This window comes from Natrix helvetica (genome assembly GCF_964273705.1).
Source record: "Natrix helvetica genome assembly, chromosome: 6".
Classification (NCBI taxonomy): domain Eukaryota; kingdom Metazoa; phylum Chordata; class Lepidosauria; order Squamata; family Natricidae; genus Natrix; species Natrix helvetica.
Genome location: NC_138553.1, coordinates 24,604,998 through 24,614,960, shown reverse-complemented (window position 1 = coordinate 24,614,960; position 9,963 = coordinate 24,604,998). Strand labels below are relative to the sequence as shown.

The window sequence follows — 9,963 nt, the reverse complement described above, 5'->3', positions numbered from 1 at the left end:
CCTGAAGCCTCCGGGGGGGGGCGGGGAGGCTCTTTGCACCCTCCCCAGGCTCCTATAAAGCCTCTGGAGCCTGGGGAGGGCGAAAAAATCATGCAAAAATGGGTGCGTTGTGCGCGCATGCGCACTGGGGGCGCGTTGCATTATGGGTGCGGCATGCCCGCACACGACCCCCCCGCACTCCCCCCACTTGTGGCACGCGAGCCAAAAAAGGTTCACCATCGCTGGCCTATAGGCTAATCAATAAAGTAAACTTAAACTCATTAAAGATATTAATGTCTTCATTACAATATGCTCAGTTATTGATGCACAAATGTATCATGATTGACCTACACAATGGCAGCTATTTTGTTGGAACACATTCCACACCAACCCAAAACTTATGCCTGTCCCTGAATTACAGAGACACAACTTCCGCCATCTGAGCATCAGAGGGTTACAGAATATAAAACAATTGGTTAAGCCAACTCTACATTAATACATGTTTTAATTCCAAAACATTTGCTTTTTACTCAATATCTTGACCTGAAAGTCCTAGATAATCAACTGTTCTTCAAGAAAATTATTGTCCTATTCAGAAACCTCAGAGGAAATGCATTTATTGACTATAATATACCCTAATTTCCCCCAGGGCTTTTTTCCTTTGAACATACATAGCCTATACATGTGGTAAGAACCATAATGAGGGTATGGCTATGTACACCAGGGAACTATTTGTCTTCTTTAACATAGTGAATTTGCCACTTCTCTTATTACTTGCAGAAGCCTTTGACTGACAATCTCTAGTCTTAGTCTGCAATTCCATCTGCATTTATATATTTTACTATAACAACCAGTTAAGATAAATGTTCTCAGAAAGTAGAATATTTTTATTATAATAATTGAACATATACATATATTTATGAACATAGATTCAGTATTTTAGCTGAAAGATTGTATTTGCATTACAGCATCTTGCAAATTCAAGATTTAATTAAAATAAGGATATGATTTTATTTTTGAAAAGCTATCGCTCCATCATGAGTTTTCCAGGAGCTTTTCTTTTTTTTGAGTTTTTCCAATTGAATCTTCCGACTCAATGTAACAATCAAAAATACAGTTTACTTCAGTCTTTGAAACATATCAAATAGTTTTTGAAAAACCAAGCAGAATAAAAAGGAATCAGGTACTCTGAGATTTATTTCTCTTTTCTCCTTTCTTAGTTCTGCATGCATTGATTTTATTAATGTCACATTGTATTTGACTTTCCCTTTAATAACATTATTTTAATTCTTTTGAATTGGACAAAATCATGGCCATTTTATATGGAAAGTGGCTAAGAGCATCCAATGTGTCAAATTGATGTGTCAAATGATAAATTCTTTGTACTGTAATACACTTGGCATAAAATAATAATGTTCACCACCTGGTGGAGCTAGTGTTTGTAAAAAAATGAAATTCTACAAAGTTTGATTTTTCCTTACTTGTTTTATGTGAAATAGCAGAGCAATAAATATTTGCTACATAATTTGTATGTTTCAGGCTAAGATGACACACCACGACAATCTGAATTGTTGTTTTTGTACTAATGCAACTGGAATTCAAAGAGCTTCTCAAATTAGGTGTTTTAGAAATGTATTGTACTACAACTTTTATCATCTTCAAATAGCCTAATCTGTGGAATTATGGAGTAGTCAATACATCTGGAAACCACAATGAAATGAGAAGGCCAGGCATTACATATGAAAAACGTATGAAAAGCCTGTTGGGAGTTTGTTTTAGGTACTCGCAGTGAAGTATAAACACGAAACATTCATGTTTGGTATTGCTATTTGGATAGAATGTGACATGACACTTTACAAGCCATGTAGGGCAGGGGTGTCAAACTCAATTTCATTGAGGGTTGCATCAGGGTTGTGTTTGACCTTGGGGGCCTAGGGTGGGCATGACCAGTTTGACGTCACTCGTCTCAAGCACCGTTTTCGGCTGGGATGGCCTCCTGCAAACCTCTGCCAGTGAAAACAGAGCCTTCCCAAGATCTGTTTTCAGCTGGGACGGCCTCCTGCAAAGCTCTGCTAGCAAAAACAGAGCTCCATTTCTGCTGTCAGAGGTACCATAGGCTGGTCCTTCACTGTTTCTAGGGCGCCCCCCCCCACGGGCCAGATCTAAGCACCCCACGGGCCAGATTTGGCTCACAGGCTTTGCGTTTGACACCACTGATGTAGGGGAATTAAAACCAACTTCCTGATTCAAAAAGTAGCTTTGCTTGTATCCTAGCCATGATACAGGATGTAAGTTGGTTATCCTGCTCTAGGATACTGAATAGTAGTTTTGTTTTTCTCCTCCTCCTCCTCTTCCTCCTCCTTGCCCTCCATTCCCCCTTCCCTTTCCCATCCCTTCCCCCTCATATCTCAACATTTGAAGTAAAAGCTAACCAGGGCAAGGTGACAAAATTATTTACAGAGCAGGACTCACCTTCTGATGCTCTACTACTCTTTAATGTATTGAAGTTTTTAAACAACAATTATTTGAACTTACCAGAATAATAAATAGCTCAAACCTGAATCTTTTAGCTCTGTTTTGCTTTTCTTTAGGCTCAGCATAATCTCTGGTGAATAAACTGAAGTAGTTTAGTTAGTTAAAAGAATAGCTTTGTCACATAAATAGCATGTAAAATATGAAAAAAGGTTTACATTTCAGCCTTGCATAAAAATAAAATCCCTAAAATGTCATCTATCATGTAACTATTTTCAGCCTCTTTCCAAAAGAAGTGCATGCAAATTCTCTGCCCATTTCCATCATTCCTCTATATCTATCTGTATGAATCATTCATCATAGAATATTTCCATTGTTGTTATCATGTTTTACGGACAGTCTACTTACAACTGCATGCAGCTGCTTCTGGAAATCGGTGAAAGCATCTGACTTACAGAAAGAAGACTTTTCCTGACCTATAGCTGCACCATGAAATAAGGCTATTATTAGATGCTCTACTTCATGACTCAGCCATTTGAAAGGTGACATTACCAGGCACATATAATCTTATCGATAATCAATATTACTGCTATTTTCATTGTGATACCTCATGGGATAAATTCTCCAGCTTTCCGAAATATCTAATATGGTTTCTTAATCCTTTGATTAAAGTCTGCAGATAAATTTAAATCCCACCCAGTTTGTGAGACAAATTTCCATTCATACAGATTTGTGCCTGGGTTTTTAGGAAAAAGTATGTGCACATAAAGATGTGGATAAATTTGTAGAGCTGAAGGTTTTACTTTTGAAAAAGCACAAGAGGGCAAGTTTCTTGGCTTTTCCTTTTTGTCAGCAAAATGGCTCTTGTTTTGTGTATGCAACATCTTGATAGCTATTCCTTGTAGCATCTCTTTGAGAATTTATGTAGCCAGATGTAGACAGAGCTCTGTCTTAGAAACACATTTCATGTAACTTCCTATCTCGAGATTAAATTCATATGCAGCTCTCCCACATAATTTATCTTCATATATAGGGAACTGGCTCAAACATAGCTTATGTCACGGAGGATAGAATATGCTTGCTAAAGAAAATCAACTTTGCTCAAACTAAAATTATTAAAATACATATTACAGATAACGTTTCTTTAGAACATGAGGCCCATTTGTTCATCTGGGAAGGTGGTTAAAGCAGGAAAAGTGAGTGATATATAGAGTGCAAAAAGAGTGCTAAAGGAAATGTATATTTCCTGAAGATTTAGAGTATATATTGGTAAGAGTGGAAGCCTGGTAGCTCTAACTCATAGCTAATGATGTGTAGGTGAGAAAAATATATGACTAAGGAAAATCAGTAGTAAGAAATTAATGTTCTAAACCTTACAACTTGCTGATCTATCTAGCTAATATTTTAAAGCTTAATGATCTGCTAGATTGTTTCTTATTCAGACTCCTTATAACCTATTGTGAAATGAAAATAGATAGCAAAGAGAAGGGAGTACCTAATCTAATTTAGGAAATCTAAACAAGTCTTTCTCTAAACATATTTGATAGAAAAAGACTGTTAGGTTTTAATTCTTAAATCCTGCAAATGGTTTACTAGGAACATAACTGACCAGAAAGGAAGATAGTGTGGGTGGCTATTGAGAGAAAGTACTGATGATTAAGCACTACAGGATGAGAGAGAAAACAGGGTCCATCCCACAGCATTCCTGTTTGAAGATTATAATAAATGGTCGCATCAAGAAATGGAAAGTGATAATGATAAGATTGGAAAGTTCATATTTGACTTCTAGGAGATTTTTTTTAAATCTACCAGTTAACTTATTTTTCCTATGCAAAGCTAAACTAAATTAAAACAAACTGGGGAAAGGTTTTGGGACAAATCTGTGCATCTCTTAAGGACTTCCAAAACTTGGTAAGCCAGGAAGGAAGGGAGGCCTTCTTCTTTCCACATTACTTGTTTCTAAAGGCTAAAGCAAGGGGGCCTCTATAACAGCATCCTCGATTGTCCGGTTAGGGATTTGTGGGCTCCCTATCCTAAATGAAAATCCACCCATTTAGTCTGATAAGAACACCTGTGGAAGCATTACACTTTCCATCATTAAAATAGTTGAGAACTTTTCTTAGATTCCGTTAATTTATTTAGAAAACATGCACATTTTCAATATCAATGAAGCAGTGTGCAATGTATTTAATAGAAAGCATAATAATAAATTAAATTAGACCAAAAGGGGGCATTCTCACATCTGGGATTAGTTATTCTACTGGATCGGATTCCTACAGAGAATACCCACTGTTGAGTCTTTTCTGGAGATCTCTTTTGTTTTCCATAAATAAGAGTATTTTCAATTCTTATTTATGGAAGGGGAACCCAGTATGTCACACATTCAAGAAAGAACATTATTAAATATCATCCTGCAAATGTGTGCATGTATTTCCTGAGTACAAGAGATGGTCCTGGCAGCAGGGGAACTGGGCAATATTGGAGCGGAGCAAAATTATCCTTTTTGTGGCACAAAGATGGCTGTGATCTTGTTTTCTGGCATGGAGAGCTTAAGAGTCTAGTCATGCCAGCCACATGATCATGGAGACGTCTTCGGACAGCTAGACATATTATGTCTATTAATGGACTGCCCTATACATTACTGTAATACTATTCTACACTGTGCAACAATTATAAAAGTTCCCCTCATACATATGTGCTAGTTGTTCCCGACTCTAGGGGGCGCTGCTCATCTCCGTTTCAAAGCCGAAGAATCAGTGCTGTCCGAAGACGTCTCCATGATCATGTGGCTGGCATGACTAAACACCAAAAGTGCGCAGAACGCTACTACCTTCCTACCAAAGGTGGTTCCTATTTTTTCTACTTGCATTTTTACATGCTTTCGAACTGCTAGGTTGGCAGAAGCTGGGATAAGTAACTGGAGCTCACTCTGTTACGTGGCGCTAGGGATTCGAACCGCCGACCTTTCTGATCGACAAGCTCAGCATCTTAGCCACTGAAACAATTGTAGGATCCTACAAATAAAAGTGGATGCGCTTCATGTTATATGATTTTTAATAACAGATTACCTCAGATTACCTTACCTGCTAATCTGTTATTAAAAATCATATGCGCTTGTACATAGTGAAGTATAAAATGTATGAATCCAACTATTTTGGACCCCCTCTGAGTGCAAAGACATGGATCTGAGTTATAAATACTGATGCAGTCTTCCTTCTTTTTCAAAAAGAAATGGGAAGGAGACTCTCCTTTTCTGGGCTTGTCTGCACACATGTAGTTTGGCGAATACTTTTTTGTACCGGGAGTCTTCCAAAATCTGCCATCAATCTGTCATCAAATGTCTGCTTCCATCTGTTTTCTCCATAACCATTCTACTTCTACCGGGCTGAGAGGCTTTCTTAGGTACCCTTGCTTGCAGGCAACTACAAATTGGGAAGAGTGGCCGGTCTCTCTCTTCCCCTAAATCAGGGGTGTCCAAACTTGGCAACTTTAAGACTTGTGGACTTCAACTCCCAGAATTCCCCAGCCAGCTGGCTGGGGAATTCTGGGAGTTGAAGTCCACAAGTCTTAAAGTTGCCAAGTTTGGACACCCCTGCCCTAAATTATCCGTGTATTCGGCCGGAATAATGCAACATCCTTTGGCACAAAGGCCGGCTGGAACCTCCCTCCCCGATTTGTCTCCCCTCCCCGCCTTCTTCGGGGGTTGCCCTAAAGAGCCCGCCCAGATCAGAGGCCAGGCTCGGAAGGGGAGGTCCTCGGCTCCCACCCGGCCCGTTAGTTTCCGAGAGCAATTTCTCTCCGCGCCACACCCGGCTCGTTCCCAGGCCAAGAACCGCGCCGGGCGGCCCCACCGGCTCGGCCGCCCCCGAGTCGCTGGCTGGGAGTCTCCGAGGCGTGGCGAGCTCTCCTAAGCGCCTCTCATGGCCAAATCAGCCGCCGCCTCGCTGACAGCACAAATGGGGAGAGGCGGCTCTGCGCTGCTTTATATCGCCTCGGGAGTGTGACATCGCCGCCCCTGCCCCTCTGCCCCCGCCGCCCAATTGCCCCTAAGAAGGAGCGCCGGGGAAATTGGCTACTGCAACCCGGACGCGTTTAGGCTTTGTCCCGCATCCCTTTTTAAGGCGGCTGCGGGCCGGAGGAAGGAAAGAAAGGAAGGAAGGAAGGAAGGAAGGAAGGAAGGAAGGAAGAAAGGAAAGAGGGAGAGAAAGAGGAAAGGAAGGAGAGAAAAAGGAAGAGAAAAGAAAGATAGGAGAAAGAAAAGAAATAAAAGGAAGGAAGGAAAGGAAGAAGGAAGGAAGGAGAGAAAAAGAAAGAAAAGGAAGGAAGGAGAAAAAGAGAAAAGAAATAAAAAAAGGAAGAAAGAAAGAAAGAAAGAAAGAAAGAAAGAAAGAAAGAAAGAAAGAAAGAAAGGAGGGGGATATGGCTTTTCCTCCCTTTCCCCTCCCCAACTGAAAAGCGTCTTCCGCCAAAGGACCGGGTGCAGCCGGGCATCCTCCAGCCCGGCCGCTTTCACCGTCCCCAAATCCCCGTTTTAGTAATTGCTTTTTAGGTACCCCAGCGGGGAGTGTGAGAGGAGGGCGCTGCGGCCTCCAGTTTCTCGGCCTCTCTCCCCTCCCGCCCCGAAAATATGAGGGCAGCCCTCGCGGAACACGCCTGAAGGGAGGGACCCCGAGGCTCCTCCCGCGCCGCTCCAAGTGCCTTGTAGGCGCACCCCCGCCGGAGCGGGAGATGGATAGGACTGAGCTGGATGGCAGCGGCAGCACAGAAGCTCCCCAGCAATGCTGCCGGGAGGCTGCGCGGGCAGTCGGTGAAGCGGCGGGAGCGGCTATGGAGGAGTCCGCAGCGGAGGCTTCTTCTTCAGGGGACTCGGTTGCTTCGGCCCCCAAGGCCGTCAGCCCTGTCAGCGCTCCCCAACAGGAGCTGAAGCAGCAGCAGCAGCAGCAGCAAGGGGTCAAGAGGCACCATCACAAGCACAACCTCAAACATCGCTACGAGTTGCAAGAAACGCTGGGCAAGGGTACCTATGGCAAAGTCAAGAGGGCCATCGAGAGGTTCTCAGGCAGAGTGGTAAGAGCTGAAAGGACTGGCCCGGGAGGGGCTGCTGGGAGAGAGTTGGTGGCACAATTGAAGCATCTAAGCAGGGCACCTCTTGAGTGGACCTTTTATGTACGGCAGCCTTCTCTAAGGTGATGATGCTTTCTACTTTGCTTTGTAGGCTTTGTAGGAGCAAAGGGGTTTCAACATCTTAAAAATAAAAACATGAACTCATATAATTCTCAGCCATTAACTACAAAACCCGAGAGTCATGGGGGTTGTAGTTCTAACACCCCCGGGGGAGGGTACCAGTTTGGGGGAGACTATTTTGTGATATACCTAAATCTTCGAACCTTGATGGTGACTGTAGTGCTGCTTTTGCTTTTGCTTTCTTTATCTCAAAGCTGTATGTAGCCTTCTCTTAGCCTCTAGAGAGTTTTTTTATGTTCTTGCCTCCTCCTCTCTTACTGAGATCCAAAAATTCACCGGAGGAGTGTTTATGACTTCTCCAGAAGTGTTTGATCATGGAATTTTATTTTGAGCCTTTCTCTCCAGATGTCAACTGAGCTCATTTATAGAATAGAGGTAGTTCTTTGAATAAGGAGAACTGGATCATTGGTAAATTGGCATTATTTGTCTCTTTCCTTCCAGCAATCAGGCATTGCTCTGTTGTTCAAAGTGTGGACATAACATCCATTGAAATACATAGCCTAGTTTTTTAACCAGAGATGGCTTTGAGATTGTACAGTTTTTAAAGACCAACAGTGTGTTAGTGGGGGTGATGACATGGACTTTATTAACTTCTATAACAAACACATTGATGCAATTGCTCCCATCAAAGCGAAGTTTAGAGTCCACTTTATTTTGCAAACTAATATTGCAGTGTACTGTAACTGTTCTGGGCACAACGTTGGTGCTTTTTGTCACCTGAATAGGTGCCTGAATATCAGAAAAATTCAGGCACATGTATTAGGTTTCATGTAATAGGCTAAAAGTACGGCTATTCTCCTTTGATGCTGTCTACTAGCTACATCTGAAGGTTCTGCATTTAAATCAGGTATGCATGTGCTTTCTGCAAAATCATACAATTGTTTGATCAAGTGCTTTGCAGTAGATTTGGTTCAGGCTCCATGTTTTGTTGGTATTTTCAATTTTTCCTATTGCTTGCTCAGTCAGTGTTTTGAACAAGAGACTCAAGTAAACAAGTAAGCAAACAATAGAGGAGTGAAAAGCACCTTAGTTACATGTGGTGTGATTGTGTATGTGAGAGTGTCCTCTTTTAAAGAAAATTTTAGCTTTTCCATGGTGTAATTTGTGGTTAAAAACACTAAATCTTAGCGCAGTGGTCAAAATAAATAAATAATATCCCAGTGCTGTACAGCATGAAAAGAATCTTTAAACACCTGGTTCAGATAAGTCTTAATGTTGTATTATGCTCTCTGTCATTTTACTAAATCATTAAGATAGTTAATCAAAAGCAGAAGTGAGTGCTCATGTTCTTTTTGGCTGCCTTTTTTTTCTTTGAAAAAGAACATTGCCTGGAGTGTTTCATATTACAGGGGTTTAAAATTAGCAAAACATCTAGCTCAAAAAAATGTACAAGCCGAAGAGTATCATTTCCAGATTGTATTAGTCTGCTCTTTTCAATAACTTCATGTTTATTAATTTTATGACAGCCCGGATAGTTTTTTAGGTTTGCTTTAGAGCAGTGCAACATTTGCAGTTAAAGAGACAAACCGAGGAAAATGGAGCAAAATCATCAAAATGCAATAGCAGTGATATTTATAATATATTTACTTGTTTATGGATTCTTGGGTTTTAATTCAGAATGTGTGTTTCATGTATTATGATAATGTTTGGTTGTGTTAAAAATGGCAATGTACTTTACTGAAAAACATATAAACATCTCTTGTCTGTTAATAGGTGTAATATACCCTCTTCACACATAAAAGTGTTATGAAAAGTATTTGGCCCAAAATTTAAACTGGGAATTCATTTAACCTTCTTTTTCCTATCTGTGCTATCTTTCTTTCTCTTTAGTCATAACTTAATGGAATCATTAAAGGGCTTTGATTAGAATGTATTCTAAACAGCATTGCATTGTATGTATTGTAACCAGCAGAGGGGGTCCTTGGTACAATGTGACAGCATAATTCCCATCATGACCTCATGTAGAGAAAAGTTTAGGACTGCATTAGAAATCTCAAGGTCATGTTGTCACCTATGTCATTTGTTTGCTGTCATATTAGTAGGTGAGGTAGCATTTTCCTACACAGTAGTACATAAATATTTGGAAACATAGGGCAACATCTAGAAATATCCTAGGTAGCTTACTCTCACCAGGTTACCTAACAAAAACATTTCCATTAATATTTTATTACTTGTAATTTTGGTTTGAAGCATACAGCTGTGGGCTTTTTATAGAAAAATCAGACACCACTAATTAGAATTTCAGATATTGGCTTTTCTTTTGGCTTC

General features: G+C 40.8%; 1 protein-coding gene across 1 annotated transcript in view; it reads left to right on the top strand.

The window, feature by feature from the left end:
* The first annotated feature begins 6,257 nt into the window (after positions 1–6,257).
* NUAK1 (NUAK family kinase 1) overlaps positions 6,258–9,963 on the top strand; it is a 62,366-nt gene continuing 58,660 nt past the window's right edge. The window contains exon 1 of the mRNA XM_081956654.1: positions 6,258–7,518. Coding sequence (XP_081812780.1) covers positions 7,180–7,518 — 339 coding nt within the window. The 5' untranslated portion in view covers positions 6,258–7,179. The remainder of the gene's footprint in view (positions 7,519–9,963) is intronic.